This window comes from Ambystoma mexicanum, chromosome 7q (assembly GCF_040938575.1).
Source record: "Ambystoma mexicanum isolate Mex_15411 chromosome 7q, UKY_AmexF1_1, whole genome shotgun sequence".
Classification (NCBI taxonomy): Eukaryota; Metazoa; Chordata; class Amphibia; order Caudata; family Ambystomatidae; genus Ambystoma; species Ambystoma mexicanum.
The window spans coordinates 1,076,867,233-1,076,884,488 of record NC_090941.1 but is presented as its reverse complement, the minus strand read 5'-3'; the positions used below and the strand labels follow the sequence as shown (position 1 = coordinate 1,076,884,488).

General features: G+C 44.6%; 1 protein-coding gene across 1 annotated transcript in view; it reads right to left on the bottom strand.

Moving 5' to 3' along the window:
- The window catches only part of CPAP (centrosome assembly and centriole elongation protein), a 291,067-nt gene that overhangs the window by 102,639 nt on the left and 171,172 nt on the right, over positions 1-17,256 (bottom strand). Inside the window, exons 14-15 of the mRNA XM_069640446.1 lie at positions 2,605-2,745; positions 2,411-2,495 (exon numbers count right to left, since the gene is read on the bottom strand). Of these exons, the coding sequence (XP_069496547.1) occupies positions 2,411-2,495; positions 2,605-2,745 (226 nt within the window). The remainder of the gene's footprint in view (positions 1-2,410; positions 2,496-2,604; positions 2,746-17,256) is intronic.

The following is a 17,256-nucleotide window of genomic DNA, read 5'->3' as shown; positions in this document are numbered from 1 at the left end:
CAGCAGGGTTTCCCATTCTAATTTTAGAGCTATTGGTTATAGTCAATCGTTCCATCTCATTAGTGTAAATTTCCTCTCCTTTTTTGTTAAGGCCCTAGCAATATTATTTAACGGGATAGTTGCATATTTAAAATTATTTTTCATAGATGCTACATCCTCAGGTTCAATTTCATCTGACAATTGTACGTTGCCCTTTAACCAATTATCCAAGCCCTTATTTTGGATTACCACTTTTTTCCCCTCATCCAACTTCCGCTGGCATTCAATAATTTCATAGTGGTTCCCCACTTCTACACATTCGGAGTCTAGCGCGGCTGTGGTGGTGAGTGCTAATGAATTCTTTTTAACATTCTTATTGAATTTAACCTTGGTCATTGCCATCCTATTTCGGGTGGGTCTCTCTTTTTTTCTTTTACGTCTAGTACGTCTCTTTAAACCTTGGGATACCATTATTTCAACAGCACTATCACTAGAGTTTATTTCTTCGGCCATACTTCCCCTTAAGACAGGAGGCTCACTAGGATATGTTTCTGACTGAGCATCGTCTTTCTCATTTTCTTTTTCAGCGGCCAAAACCAACTCACTCAGATCTCCGTGAAGTGCTTATTTTCCCTATGCAGTTCCTTACCCCAATATTTCTCTAACATGATCGAGGGATCTGGTATTATCAATGGTCTGTTGTACCAGGGATTTGGTGTCACTCTGATCCTTAAGCAACTTAGTGCAAATGATCAGAAGAAAATCCATAATGGTTGTTCGAGCATCGAGTTTCTCTCCCGCTTTGAGTGACTTTTCACTTACACCACTCCTTTCGCTGTTAAATGGATGTTCGGAAGAATTTCCCGGTGAGTCCCAGGACACATCCCCCTCATTGGGTTCGGCTTCTATTTGGGCAACTTTATTCAGGTCAGGGGTAGCAGATAAATGTATTCCAATAACATTATTCATATCAGTTTCCTCTACCGCAGAAATATCCTCTATGCCCTTTCCCATAGATTGGCGCCTGAAGTTATTAACTAATTTCAGCAAGGAGTTGTGGCACCAATATCAAAGAAAAGGCAGTAAAAAGCTATTTATAAAATAGAATTCCCAATCGCAAAAATCACACACCTATCAAAATTAAGTTTGTCCGTTAGTTAGTAGCTTCAGTGTCATGTAACGGCATAAGATTTCTAAATTTAAACCATAAAAATAGGTCCAAGTGGCTACCTGGTATGGGAACGCCCGACAGCTTAAGGAGAGACCTTAGTCCGACTCTCCCACCCCCCAACCAGGAAGTCCTTTAAAAGAGGCAATAACAACTAGTATCCTTACTTCATGTGCCAGTTCTCTTACATCAGCATTTCTCAGTTCACATAATTCATGTCCACCATAACAGCCAATTTAAAAGAATGCACGGCACAACACGCCCAACAGCCTAACAGCACTGAGCCCTTGTCTCCACTGCGGGCTTAACGCCACAAGGGCTCCAGTGAGTGCTTTTAGCCCCGTGCTTCCGGGGTGGGCGTGGCCTTGCGCCGAGGTCCGCTCTCCTAGATTTCAGGCACCGGCAGCTTCAAAGAACACAGCGTTTAGGGTGAGCGCTGATGTTAAATACAACAAAAAGCATGCAGGAAGCTCCAGCGAGTGTTTTTAGCCCTGTGCTTCCGGGGTGGGAGTGGCCTTGCGGCGAGGTCCGCTATCCTAGATTTCAGGCACCAGCAGCTTCAAAGGACACAGCGTTTAGGGTGAGCGCTGATGTTTAATACAACAAAAAGCATGTAGGAAGCTCCAGCGAGTGCTTTTAGCCCCGTGCTTCCGGGGTGGCCGTGGCTTTGCGGCGAGGTCCACTATCCTCGATTTCAGGCACCGGCAGCTTCAAAGAACACAGCGTTTAGGGTGAGCGCTGATGTTTAATACAACAAAAAGCCATTTACAGTAGTGAGGGTAACAAATGTTACATGAGAAAGTAGGATAAGGGGCTACTAGGTAGCCCCCCAGCACTCCACAAAAGATGGTGCGTGCTGGACCTACAAAGTAAAAAGAAAATGTAAGTAAGATCCATTTCACCTTACTATTCTTGGGAACAGTAGTTCACCCAAGAAAAGTATTTAAACCTCAAGAGAAATCTAAAGGGCTTCTCAATGACACTGCACTGAGGGTGATGTGCGTCACTATACAAAAAGCCGATGCCTATGGAGTTCGTCAGACTCCAAAAGCAGAAAAACATTAAATGCTAGTCAGGGAAAAACACAAGGAGTGAGAAAAAGGTCCCACTCACTCTGGAGTTACAGTTAAAAAGTCCTAAATCCAGCAAAAGAACTGGCGGTCTCTATGGTGGGAGGAAATTAGCACAGAAATGAAAATTCTCCTTAAAAGGCACAACAATGTAAGTGGATGTTTGAACAAACATAAGTATCACATAACTTACCAATTTGTCCATTTGCGAAATGTAAAACTTCAAGACCATCTGGGTAAGTAGTATGTGTTGTCTGGGCATCAGCAAAGTAGTAAATCTGTTGAGAGTAACATTAAAAATCTTCAGGACTAAATAGAATTGAGCTGATCAAGTAGTCCGTACACATTTATTTTCTTAGCAGGATGACACTTTGTGTTTAAACCTACCACTGTTTGATCAGGCATAACTCGTTTGACATCTCCATTGAAGAACGTCACGGTCAAGCTCTTTCCATCAGCGCTTGCTTCTTTTCGGGTTCCATTGGGAAAAAGAATTACATGGCAACCGTTCTTTAAAATCTTTTCTACCTATAACCAACAGTCAAAAGAAAAATACATAATTAAATTCAATTAGTTGAATGATATGGGGTAAAAAGAAATTAAGTTAAAAAATCAAAACAAAATATTACATGCAATAAAGTGCAGCTTAATTTTCATCCGTTTACACAATTTTGAAAACAGATTTGGCTAAAATGACATAGATAGAACGGGCCTGCTAACCAAAGAAATCCGAACCAACAAAGGCCTTAAACAGGGGTACATTGGTGCCTGAACTGTTTACATTGTTGATCTCAGACTAAGAAACTGCCTTTCACGACATAAGATGCTTCTCCCCTCAGATTGGCTCTGTAAAACTACTGCGCATTTTGTACGCAGATGATGTGGTCCTGCTGGATCAGACTCTAGTAGGACTTCAAAGACAAATGAATGCACTGCAGAACTACGTTGAGCTGAACGACTTAAAAATCAATCCGGCAAAGTCTTGGATTTTGACGTTTGGACCAGGTAACAAGAGGAAGACGCGGAAATCAAACACTTGGGCCTTGCAAGGACAAAAGATTCCAGAGGTGAACTCTCTAAATTACCTCGGGTTGTCCTGAACACAAATAAAAAAGTGGCCAGGGTTTGACTCACTTAGAGCCAAAGCCTTCAACCTCGCTAGTCAGGGGAGAAATGTATTGAAGAAGTTCTGCGGTTTTTCAATGCTACCATTAATAGCCTATTATCGTATGAAGGCTCTGCCGATACACATATGGGGTGGAAAATTCCTTCACATTCGGCGGTGAAAATTGGGCTAAGATCGAAGAGATATTTTGGAAAAGGGTGCTTAGACTGCCTGGAAGCACCCTTGTGTAATCCATCCGGATGGAGCTGGGCCTGAAAGCAATGAGTACAATAGTAGTATGGAAATCTCTCAGTCTGTTTAAGAAGTGCAGAGACGCTACCCAACGGGGAGGCTTTGCAGCTTTGGGAAAAGGGCTAAGGAAGAAAAAATATTGTCAGAATGGTGAGACATTTGGCAGGAATCTTGGAACAGTTGGGTGGATCAGAACAAAGCCTAAGGGAGAACCCCGACAAGGTTAAAAAAAAAATAAAACAAATAAAAAAATAACTATGTCCAAGATTGGATTACTACCAAACAAGAATGTCTGAAATTCAAATTGTATGGGAAATCAACTCAGGCACAAAGAAGGCTGAATAGCCAGCCGAAATACTTAGTGAAATTTCCAAACTGGTATTTCAGAGATCAGTGTTAGGCAGAATTGCATTCAGTACCCTCTGAGACCACTACACATAATTAGGACTACAGGTGTTAGCCAAACCAACCTTTGGTATAAGGCTGTACAACACAGTTTTTGGAAGCGAGCTGAGCAGTCAGGCTCATCTCAAGAGTGAATGTGAGCAGCACAAGTAGTTACACAGAGGACTTTCAATCAGTGGTTCAAGTAGACTCATGCTCAAGGTTTCTTGGGAAAAACACTTAGTAATTTATTACACAATCACTTAGAAAACATTCCACTAGGAGAAGCCAACTTAATATTATATACCAATACATTTCAATACAAAACTCTAAGCTTTTGAGACAGTTTGAGCTCCCCTGAAATAGGAGCCAAAGGCAGTTCAGTTACTTAGCAGTGAGCAAAAAGGACAAAAGTTAGTAGAATAGATAACATACTTTCTAGGCAGTGCAAATAGTGTCAGTTCAACAGAGGAGTTCAATTCAAGTCCAGAGGCCAGGGCTAGTGTTCTGGATAGGAAAGAGCAGTTCTGGTATGAAACGGTAAAGTCTTTGCAAAAGTTCTCAGAAGTAGTTTAGGTGAAAAAGGATCATTTGTCGGGTCACAAGCTGATTAGGCCTGCAAGTTGGGAAAGTTTCACGAACTTTCACCGCGAGAGTGGGGTTCTCTCAATCGGTTTGGAACAGTACATTTATATGAAGAAAAAAAATGTTGCTGAAGTCGTGGTTCCTGGCAGTTCCTGCAGATCTCGCTGTTCCTGAGCCTCATTTGTGGGGACAAGAGGGAGGATGTCAGGGGACTCCTGCACTGCACGGGATCGTTGAAGAAAGCAAACATGATGGAGTTACTTCAGTTCCAGTAGCTGTAAATTTAAGAACAAACTGGTGTGCCTCTCCCTGGTTAATCCTAACCAGCCTTGAGAATGGTATCCAGGTGTCTTAGGAGTCGATTGGTCCCACCAACTCAAAAGGAAGAAGCCGTCCTTGAAGGAGCTTCTCTGTCGAATGGAGTTCACCGGGCAAACCAATGGTCCAGGAGTTGCAGCAGCCGTCCTCTTCCAGCTCTTCTTCGGTTCTTTCATTCCAGTGGTCGACTCTGCTTTCCAGTCCAAGAGACTCGCTTTTCAAACCGTTCTCTCCCTTTCATTCCAGCCTAGCTGTCACTCACCCAGCAGGGTGGCTGTCCTTGCCGGACAGTCAGCCAGCCAATCATGCCAGAGTGCATTTGGGTCTCCTAGGAGATATGCACAGGGAGTTTTGGGCACCTCCCTGACTTCCTGCCCACCTCAGACACTCAGAGGCTATCTTCAGTCCTGAAGCCGCCAAAGGCACACAAAGAAAGGGACCAGACCTGACTTGGCGCGCAGAGACAAACACTAGAAGGACCTTTCCAAAAAGAGACAACAAAAAAAGAAGACCGGGACCCGTTTAAACAAAGGGGCTTAAGGCGCCATCTTGAAAAACATGGCTCCCGTGATTTTTAGCATCCGGTGTTCGTGGGCGGGAAAAACCATGATAGTTCGTTGTAAAACCAATGCCACCAGCCTTTTCAATAGTAAAGTTTAGCATTTGACGGCTACATGAGTATTTAGACACAGATGATGCTATTTAGCCCCTCCAGCACTACATTGTAAGATGGTGTGCGCTGGGTCTAGGAATTTGGAATGACTAGTAAAGTCAATTTCATTTTACATTCTCTGGGAAACAGTAGTTTATCCCAGAGAAGGTATTTAAACCTTTGGGAAGTCTAAAAAGACACCTGTGTCACTGCACTGAGGATGCTGTATAACAAACATGAAAAGATGATGCCTATGGAGTTAACTTAAAACTCCATAATCAAAGAACAAAAGAGTAAAACATACATCAAAATACATGAGAGGGTGGGAAAAAAAGGCTCACACTCTTTCCAGGTAAAAAAATCAAGTCCTCAAAATCCAGCAAAGTTGCTAGGGGTCTCTAAGGTGAAGGGAATTAGCACATTTATGATAATTCCCCCTAACACCAGGGACTTCAAAGAAGACACAAAAGGAGGATTCCAGCAGTGGGCCTGGGTTAATTTGAGGAGTGGCCTCATAAAATCACAGGAAACACCCTAAAACTACACAGGAATCACAAAGGCTTAAGGTAGATAAATACCCCAACCAACACAGTACCTTAGCACGGAAGCAGGGTCCACAGCAGGAGGACTTCAGGATCTGCAGCCAAAAACCCAGTCGATGGATTCCTTTGTCATGAAGATGGAAGACCGGACTTTGGAAGGGATTTTGCAGCAGGGATCACCGGGGAAGGCTCCCAGCAAGAGTCGTTTCATGGCTGGATGTGGCTCAGTGATTTTGGCACCCTTTCAAGAGGGTTCTCGACTCTAATCTGGTCCAGCACTATGATGGGGGGACTTCGATCGTGTCTCTGGAAAGCCAGGAGGAGGCCACCAAAGTTTCAGCTTGATTCAGAAGACCATGCACCATACAATGGCATGGTCGCAGCATGACGCGGGACTGCTCAAAATGCAGGTCTTCTTGAGTCTCGTAGATCTCACCAGGCTCTGGTTCATGGTTATCAGAGTCCCCAGGGCGCTTGGAAGGAAGATTAACAGCAGGCTCTCTGGTCACTGGAAATAGTCTCAGCCGTGTTTTCTTCATCTTTCGCTTCGGATTTGGTTCCAGTGGTCGACCTGTTAGCGCTTCCAGGTTCAGAGTGTTTACCAGGAACTACAGCACAACATTGAGACTGGGCTCCTTTCAGGCAAGGAGGAAGACAAAGGGCTGCAATTTTTTGTACTCCTCCCTCGCTTCCTGCCTTCACAGAAACTCTGGAGCCTCGGCAGGGAATACAAAGGATTACTGCCAAAGACAAAAATCCCACTGAGGTCGTTCCTGCCTAGAAAGGAGGGGAAGACCTCAGAAAATACAAGATAGAAAGACATGGAGGAAAAAAAAGGATCCAACCATTTTAGAAAAATGGTGGCCCTTCTGTGCATTACTGAGCCTGATTTAACAATCTGCTAGTAAATATGACTAAGTCATAAAGATAAAACCACTGCCACCAGCCATTCAAGGAAATTTGCAAATGTAACACAATGTCACCAGGTAAGTAAGAAAGGGGATACATTGTATCGCCCAGAATGTAAAGGGGGTTGAAAACCCATCTTTACTATTTGGGAACCCAGCCTAAGCTCAAAAGTTATGTCACTATGGAGGGACATAAAGGGTCACCTATAAAAAGAGTAAATTACTAGGTGAGAGGACAAATATTCCCCTTCACCTAGGGACAAGGTAGTTACCTAGTCAAGTCAAAACATTCTGGGGTTGACACAGGCCAGCACGATTTATCATTGTTAGGGAGAATTCTCAGAAATGTGCCAATTCCCTCCACCTTAGAGACCCCCAGCAACTTTGCTGGATTTTGAGGACTTGATTTTTTTTAACCTGGAGAGACTGTGACCCTTTTTCCCCCACTCTCTCTGGTATTTTATTGTGATGTTTGAACACTGTTTCTTTTGGTTGTGGACTCTGACAAACCACATAGGAATCATCTTTTACAATGTGTCACACAGCACCTTCAGTGCAGTGGCAAAGGGAAGTCTTTCAGATTTCCCACATGTTTAAATACCTTCTCTTGGATAAATTACTGTTTCCAAGAGCAGTATAGTGAATTGACGCAGGCTGCGTTCGTAGCTACAGTAAAGAGTAAAGCACCCACGGGAGCCATCTTTGACAAAATCGCGCCCGGTCTACTTTTTTCGCCATTTCTTTGTGGAAAGGTCCTTCTTGAGATTTACTCTGTGCGCCAAACCAAGTTTGGTCTCTTTGTTCATTTTGCCTTTGGTGGGATTCACGAGTGAAACCCGCCTCTGGCTCCAGGGTGTCTGGGGTAGACTGAAGTGAGGGAGGTGCCCGAAACTCCCTGTGCTTAATCTCCTAGGAGACCCAAATGCACTCTGATGATTGGCCGGCTGACTGTCCGGGCAGGAGAGCCACCCTGCTGGGTGACTGACAGCTAGGCTGGAATGAATAAAAGGCAAATCTTTTGGCTTGGAAAGCAGAGTCGACCACTAGACGAAGGAACCGAAGAACTTTAAGAGGACGCCTGCTGCAACTCCTGGACCGTTGGTTTGCCCGGTGAAGCCCTGCTGCAGTGCCGAAACGCCAAGTTTGCATCGACAGAGAAGCTCCAGCACGGACGGCTTCTCCCCTTGAGTTGGTGGGACCAATCAACTCCAAAGTACGCCACCTGGATATCCATCTCGGAGCTGGTTGAATTTCCAGAGTTGCTGCTGGAAACTGTATAGCCAGGGAGAGGAACACCAGATTGTGTGCGTTGCTTTTAAGCTGGGCTAGAGCTTTTGGAAGATCCTCCGGACTCCCAGGAAGCAGGACTGACCGAGCCTGAGTCCCCTCAACAGAGAGCGGGACCCCAGAAGCAAGGAAAGTCCATCTCGACAGCCAGGTACCACAGTGTTGCTATTTGCGGTAGACGTGAGGAGCTGAAACAATGAACAGCCACTGAAAGTGAAGTTTGCCATTTGCGAGTTTTGTACGTCCCAGTGCATTGCAGGAGTCCCCCAACATCCTCCCTCTTGACCCCACGACTGAGGCCCAGGAACAGTGAGACCTGCACAGGAACAGAAGTCATCAGCTGCATCTTGTCTTCATTTCTAAGGTACTGTAAAAAGTCTGAGAACACTTACCTCTTACTGTGGAGTGCTTGCCAATTCTGAAACTCACAAGTCTAATCAGCTTGTGGCCCTACAATTGATTCTTCTTTTCATCAAAGACTCCTAAGAACTTGTGAAAAGACTTTTCCTTTTACTTACCAGAAGTAATTCATCCTATACAAGACTTTTGCCCATTGACTTTGGCTTAGCCTTTTGAACTGAATGACTCTTCTAGGAAAATATAAAAGTACTTGCCTGATTAAGAATATTTGTGGTCTCTTGTTCTAAATAACCTTTGTCTTTTACCAACTTTTAAGAGTATTCTAAATGCCAACAGTAAGATATTAATGTTGCCAGCACCCTAGTTATTGAAGTCACCTGTGGGTGTAGGTTGTGTCTGTGGGCCATCCCAAAAGGGTCTTTAAGAGTGTAGAGTATTGAAGTGTATTTGTGTGTTACTATTATATTGCTCCCTTCTGAAGAAGGCTTTATAACTGACTGATAAATAAATAATTGTTTATGCAATAAACCTTGAGTGGAAGAGTTTGTTTGCATACCTGTAACTATAAACCTTTGGGTAACTCCACTACAGCTCACATTTTACACTCTTGAAATGAGCCTGGCTGCTCATCACGCTACCAAAACTGTGTAGTACAAGCTTATTCCAAAGGTCGGGTTGCCTATACCTGAAGTCAGAGTTGTGTGTAGTGGTCCCAGAGGGTAATGCATACAAACTTTGCCTAACAATCATGGATATTAAAATCTTATCCAACACTCTTCTACACAGGATACTTGGCTAAAATGTTGATCTGAAGAAATGGCTGCAGGAGTCCTCTTCTTATCCAAGATTCTGCCTGAGTGCAAGTTCAAGCTAGCCAATAATAATTTAGCATTTATACAGCGCTTCAAACCCTCAGGTATCTGAGCGCTGCTCATTATTACCCACGTGTGTGGTGCTCATTTATCAACCTCGGAAGGATGAAAGGCTGAGTTTGGCCCTGCCGGGATTCAAACCTGCGTCAGCAGGCTCTGCACGGATACCAAAGAGAGCGCTCGACTCGCTGTGCTATTTGACCAATGATAAGGATCTGCATCAGACAACCGGAATGTTCCAACCAGGGACCACTGTGGGTTTCACTCAGGCCACACACCTAGACCTCCAGGCATTGTTAGGGAGATTTATCTATTTCATGGCAGATCCCCTCTCCTTCTGAGACCTCCGGCAGCTTTTGCTGGACTGCTGAACCTTTTTCTTGCTCTCCTGAATGAGGGGAGTCTTTTTCCCCCCCTGACCATGGGAACCCTATGTTGTGATGGACTGCAGACCCAATCTGGGATAGTGATCAAAATCCTTTATTGAAGATCACAACCATAGGAAACGACCCCCAGCAGGGGAGCCACAGGTTGCCCATCCCATCTGGCACAACACTTCATATATCAACATTCTCCCTGGAACTCCATCAAGCTGATGCAGTTCCATGTTGCCATGGAACAAGTGTAATGCTCAGACCTATGTACACTGTGATGCTATTAAGTATGTACAATAAACAATAATGTATCAAGGTAATTGTTGTTGGTAAGATCACTGATGGAGCCTTTATCCTAACACCTCCTCTCCTTATAATTCCTGATGATTAAACATTAAATGCATTTAAAAAAATCACTGCCTCATCCCTCTCTCACCAACCTTCCTAAGTACAGCCGCACTCTCTTTATGCCAGATGTTACCACCTTTGACTAATATGGAAGAGCCTAAATCTTTCACAACTTGCTTAGGCTCTGAGAACACTGCAGCTCCTTTTCGTACTTTGGATCAAAATCAAACTTCCCACCAATCACCTTCCTCAACCTTGAACTCCCTACAGCAATTCCTTTGATCATACCTCATCTTGGCCTTGGTACCAGATTCAGTAATTCTCTCTCACCTTTCCTAAATCCACACTCGCACACCTGGAATTTCCCATCCACCCTGGACACGAGTGAGTTGGGCTTTCTCCCACGCAACACCTCAAAGGGAGATCCTCCTGTCACACTAAGAGGAGCCAATCTGTACTGGAAGGTTCTCTCCATCACCGTCCTTATCCAGTCACCACCCTTAGCAACAGCAATCCTAATAGCCTCCATGATGGTTCTGTTAAAGCGTTCTACACACCCATTTCTCTGGGGGTGATATAGTGAGGTGGTTGGCTGTTCTATCCCATACTCTCTAAAATCTCAAGGCACAAGTTGTGATCCATTGTCTGACAGACATTTCTTGGGAAACCCATCCCTCCAAAATAAGTGCTCAAGAAATTTGATTATGTTGTTGCTGGATACATCCTTTAAGACACATGCTTCAGGCCATTTTAACAATAAGTCCATAACTACCAGTAAATAGTTGTCCCTACCTCCTCCAATATTGAATGGACCCAATAAGTCTAAGGCAATTTCGTCCAATGGTATCTTTGGACATTCTCTCACAACCATGGGCACCTTCTGGACCCTTAGTCCTTTGTCGCCTTTTACACATTCCACACAACTCACGACTTGTTCTCCTGTGTCTATCAACTGCCGGCCACCAAAATTCTGCTCTTACTAAGCCTTTGGTTCTGGCAACACCCAGATGTCCAACATGTGCTACATCTACCACTGGAATCCTCATTTTTTGCGGGACTGCCATCTGATAACCCCTGTACAAGTAATCTCCTTGGACCCACAATTCATCTTTCACTTTGGCATAACCACACATGTCTCCATTGTATCTCTTTAATGTACTAGCCATCACCAAAACCATGATCTTTCAATATATTGCATCTACTGCACAAGCAGTATCACACTCCTCCTTTTTCAATGCCTTATGAACCTGAAAAATGTCTGCTATATCCTCTGAACCTCCGTTGGATTCATTAGTGTGGAATTCCTTCTCCACTGATCTAGATAACGCATCTGTAACAACATTACTTTACCACTTACATGGAGCATCATACACTATCCTTGTAATGCTGTTAGCCACTTCATGATACGCCTTGGAACTCCCTCTAAACCACATTTGGTAAAAATCCCAACTAAAGGTTTATGATCGGTGCAAATTGTAAACTCCCTACCCTACAAAAATCTCTTAAATTTCTGCACACCCCAAACGCAAGCTAGTGCTTCCTTCTCAACGACAGAGTATCTACTTTCTGGTCTGATCTAGATGCAAATGCCACAGTGTGCAATCCTATGTGATCCACCTTCATGAGAATTGCACCAATACCATAATCACTGGCATCCACAAAAGCCAAAGTGTGTTTCCCTTCTTCAAAAATGTTAAGAATAGGAGCATTCACTATTGATGACTTTATGTCTTCAAACTCCCTTCTAGACTCCTCATTCCACTTAAACACAACACCCTTCCGGGTAAGCATCCTCATGTTTTGCGACATTACAGATCAACCTTTAATGGATTTTCCATAGAACTCTACTAGACCCAAAAATGATAGCACAACCGCTTTCCACTTGGGAGCCTCCATCATCGTAATAGCTTCAATAGCTTATTCCTTAGGCTTAGCGCCTTCTCCTGAAATTTCATGACCCAATTACACTACTTTATTTGCATTGAAAGTATTTCTCCATCGCAACAGTGAGACCTGCTTCCTTCAAAATACTCAAACTCTCTTGAGGCGCTCATCATGTTCAGCATCATTGCTTCTGCATACTAACACATTGTCCTGATAACACATTACTCCATTCTCACCTCCCTGAATTTTATACATGATGTTTTGAAAAACACTTGCTGCAGAGACTAGCCCAAATGGCATGCCTATACACCTAAATAAACCAATGGGAGTGATAAAAGCCGTAAGATCTCTAGATTCTGGATGCAATTCAACCTGACGATGGGCTGATTTGAGATCCAGGATTGAGAAAACTTTGGATCCAGCCACTCCCACCAAAAGATCATCTATTCTCGGTAGGAGAAACCTATCTGCTACCACCATGCTGTTTAAGTGTCTGATGCCAATACATAGCCTCAAAGACCCGTTGGATTTTCTGACCACTACAATATGACTAACCCATTCTGATGCATCCATCTTCTCAATCACTCCATCCAACTGCATTTTCTTCAATTCCTTCTCCACATCTTCCTTAAGTGCCAAATGAATGATACAGAGTTTTGCAATCTTAGGTACAGCACCCTTTCTCAAACAAATTTTATGCACAAATCCTTTTAAACACCCCAATTTATTCTCCACTCTCAACACTCTTCACAGAGAGTACTTGTTCTGGATGGGCTGCCTCAAGTCTTATCTTTAGTTCTGCGTGATCGCTTCATGACAGCAACTCTCCACCTTTCTTTGCAACATGTATTGCTCCAATTGATTTCCTATCCTTGAACTGTAATTCACTTTCAAAACTCCCTATGATTTCTATAGGACTCTGTCCCTTCCCCCTGACTGGCTGTTGGGTGGAAGTTCCATATATGGGGTTGTTGTGAAGTCCAGGCCAGACTGGCTGGAGCCTTCCCAGTGACTGTATGTTGTGGGTACACCTTGTGGGTGGGACCTGGGTGAATGGAGTGTGTGACCAATATGCACTTATTGTGGATGTCTAGTTTCTGGTGTTTGACACAATGACTGAGACAGTCCTGCCCGAAACTGGTATGAACGCAGTGTGGAGTGTTGAATGGCTGGGTACTTGTCCCAATACATATAACTTGTTGTGAGTGTCTGGAGAGAAGTGAATGGCCTGAATACACTATGCACCTGATTGGCTGCCTGCCTTCATGAATGCCTTCTGACCAATTGGTTGCCTGAGTGTGACCCAGCAGAATGAATGGGAGATCAACTGGTATATCTGGGGGCCTCTAACTGCTAGAATTTGTGTTCAGAAGCTGAAGAGAAACTGAAGCTTAACCTTGAAGCCCTGCTGGAAGAGATGTCTTGCTGCTGCTCTACTTCGTCGATCTGAAAGCTGCTGTGTCCCCAAGGACTGACCCAGAGAGGACCTGGTTAGGTGCCCTCTTCCTGAACTTCTAGGGACCATCGTGCACCAGCTGATCTTTGCCAAAGCTCCCTGGTAGACAGACCTACGACAGGCTGCCGACCGGAGATGGGGACCGCAGTGGAATCACAAAGAGAAGCGCCCAGACACTGTTGTCCATCACCGTCGACGGCCGCCATCGCCGACCAGAGCCGCAGTGCTCCCTTTGCCTAAGTAACATTTGATCCAAGGATGTTCTCGCCTGCACCGTCGACCGCTTTGTCCCGTCGGAGAAAGTCGAGGCCGCCGACGAGCATCCGCCAATGGGTTTCCCCGACACCCGACGACCGTAGAGACGCCGGACGACTCGACGCCCTTGCTGGGCCACAGTTCTTCACAACTTCTTTGCAGTCCTGAACTATCGTCACTGAGGTGCCCTGCACGCCTCTTCCCCGCTGGATGCCAACAATCCGTCGTCAAGCACCGCTAGGAACAAAGCTGCCACCTCACTGTCGTTGTTCAAAACTTTTCCTCGTGGGATCTCGACGATCCGTGGCTCCTGCATTAAAGGGAGCCGCTCAAGAAGGATCCGTCGACGACCAGACGACGAACTCTGCTATTCCAGGTACATTGGGGTTGTAGAACTATTTTAGAAGGAAATGAGACTTCTAGAACAATATATGGACTGGGCTTGTGATATATCTTTACTTTACAGGGTGCCTAGGTGGGGGCGGATCTCCACACAGAACTGTTTTACGGTAGAGGCCAGTATTCTGCCAATTGTTCTAACTAACTGCTTTCCTCCTATTTCTATTGTTGGTTACCCTTATTGAGTGATCTTTGTGACATTTGAACAAAGTATAGTTGATGCACTTTAATGAGATCTGATAATAATCATGGTACCACTAAGAACTGTATATATTTGCCATTATAGATTAACTAAGCACAAATTGAGTTACTGTGATTATATAATTAAGTTCAAGGTTATATACAAAGACTGTTTTAACTAATGCAGTGTGTGGACATTACTTTATGGGGGCCTGGGGACTACACTGTACTTAAGAACCATCCTGCATCACCTCCTGAGAAGCTAGGCCTCGTTTGCTCGACTACGTTACCAATAATAGAGAATCTTGGCTGGGCTCCTCTGTGCTTCTCCTCTACCATATAGAGAGCAGAAGTACAGACCCCCCTCTAGTCTTTGCACGCGTCTCCTAGCGAATGTCTGAGTATAAACAAAGGTGATGACTTGCCGCCCGCTTCTCGTGCATCTCCTAGCGACTGTCCTTCGAACATAAACAATGCCCCAACTACAGTCCAATGATGGGGGAAACTCCCAAAACTCAGAGGGAAGTCCAGTGTAGAAACTCGGTAGTAACCATATCACTGCTCGCAAGTGTCTCCACAGAGTTTGTCTCTAAACTCATGCGTGTTACTAATCTGCTCTGCTTGATAATATTGGGTATGGCATCCAATGCTTTCCAATGCGGTCACTTATGTTTTTGGTCTTCTGTGCACAGAGGCAGTCGCTTCCTCCAGCAGTGTTACTCCTGGCAGTCTCCTCTCCTTCACCACACACAGTCTTAAACAGTTTCCTGCTGAGTGCTGCAGTTCGCCGGGGGGGGGGTCATCTCCTCCACGTCCTTGAATCCTCGTCGCCAATTGTGATGGATGACTGCAGACACAATCTGAGGTAGTAATCAAAATCCTTTATTGGAGATCACAACCATAGGAAACAACCCCCAGCAGGGGAGCCACAGGTTGCCCATCCCATCTGGCACAACACTTCATATATATACATTCTCCCTGGAACTCCATCAAGCTGATGCAGTTCCACGTTGCCATGGAACCAGTGTAATGCTCAGTACTATGTACACTGTGATGCTATGAACTAGGTACAACAAACGATATATGCATCATGGTCATTGTTGTTGGTAAGATCACTGATGAAGCCCTTATCCTAACACTGTATTCATTCTGTTTTCACTCTATTGCACTAAGTCATGTTTTCCTGCATACCTTTTTAAAGGCATCTGTGTTTCACCCTACGTGCAGTGTTGCTGGGAGCCTTTTTGGGCTCTCTTTTTTACATTTTATATTTTTCTTAACTACTGTTCTCAAGGTTAGAGGAATCAATTTTATCCTTCCTAGCTTTTCCTTTTCAGAGATCAGCACACGTCACTCTATGTGGAGTGCTAAAGGGTCACTTAGTATTTCCTTTTTCTCTACTCTTGTAACAATTTTGTTACAGTAACAAGCTACAAGTATGGCTGGTGGCAGTGGGCGTGTTCTACCGACATTTGTGCTATTTCTGCTCGCAGGCTATGCACAGAAGGGTCACCTCTGTTCCAACATGGTGGCTTCTTTCTTTTTTCGCCATTTCTTGTGTGGTTGTTCTTTATTTGTCCTTCTCCTACCATTCCGGTAGGGGCGGTACTGATTTGAGCTTACCTTCGGTGTGAACCCTTTGTTTAGCCCGCAAAGGTTCCAGTGTGCCCGTGAGGACACGAAGCTTGGGAGGGATCCTGGAACTCTGCTATCCTTTGTTTTCTGGTGTGCCTGAAAGGAACCGGCTCTCACTGGGCGACTGGTGGTTCTGGCTGGACAGCCACCAGCTTCCTTTCTGTAAACTGCTGGGAGAATTTGCAGAGAATGAGTGTGAAATCTGGATAAAAGGTGAGGTTCCTGAGGTAGAAGGCAAGTCGACCACTGGAACAGAAGATCCAAAAGAAGACAACAATCAGAGATGCATGCAGGCCCTTCCAGCACCCACAAAGAGACCACTGTTGTCCTGTCCCTGTTTTCAAATCTACCGAGTAGCTCCGAAGAGGACGATTCCTTCTCTTGGGCTGGTGGCGTTTTGTAACCTTGCTTTGCTGCAAACTGCCAATACCAGTGTATCGGCTTCCGTAAACAAACCTTCCAAAAACTTCAGGGAGCTCCAGTTGGTCCTCAAGAGACAAAATCCCCCCCCCCCCTCAAAGTTCCTGCACCGGAGTATAAGACCCAAGAATCGAGGATTGACCGGGCGGTAAACATTCATCCTTGGAGCCTGTGAAAAAGGAGCCAAAACTGCAGACCGACGTGAGAGTATGAGAGTATGAAGAATCCTTTGCCGAGAGTCCTTTCTCTCGACTACTGCTGCAACATCCCTTTCAGAGTCCTTCCTTTCGTCCCCATGACCAAGGAACAGGAGACTGGGTCCGTCACTGTTGCACTGTGAAAGAATCCAGCTGCATCTTCACCACTCCTCAGGTAGTGTGGGACACAGGGTAGTACTTACCACAAGCCAGTTTGTCAGTACTGTGCTGCTGGGGTGCGGTTTCCAATGTTCACCCAGAACTTGTTTATAAAAAGGAACTTTCTTATTTTAAACTTTGGTTGAGATCCTGCTTTGAACCTGGGGAAGGGGATTCGACCCAGGTTACAGGTCTATATGGAGTGCAACTGTTAATTTTAGGAGTTTATTTAGTATAGGTGTGAGGGACAGATTCCTTTTATTAGAGTGTTTTCCTTTAGTTCTGTTTTGATAGGTAGCAGAATCCTCTTTAGGTTATGGATAGCGATCACACCGGTATGAGTTAATAAAGTGAGTAATTGTGAAAAACCTTTACCAGGTTGTCCAACTCGCAATACAGACTCCTCACAGTGCACTGTTAAAAAAGTTACCAAAAAAGACAGAAGAGAAACAGTTTCCCAGTGCCAA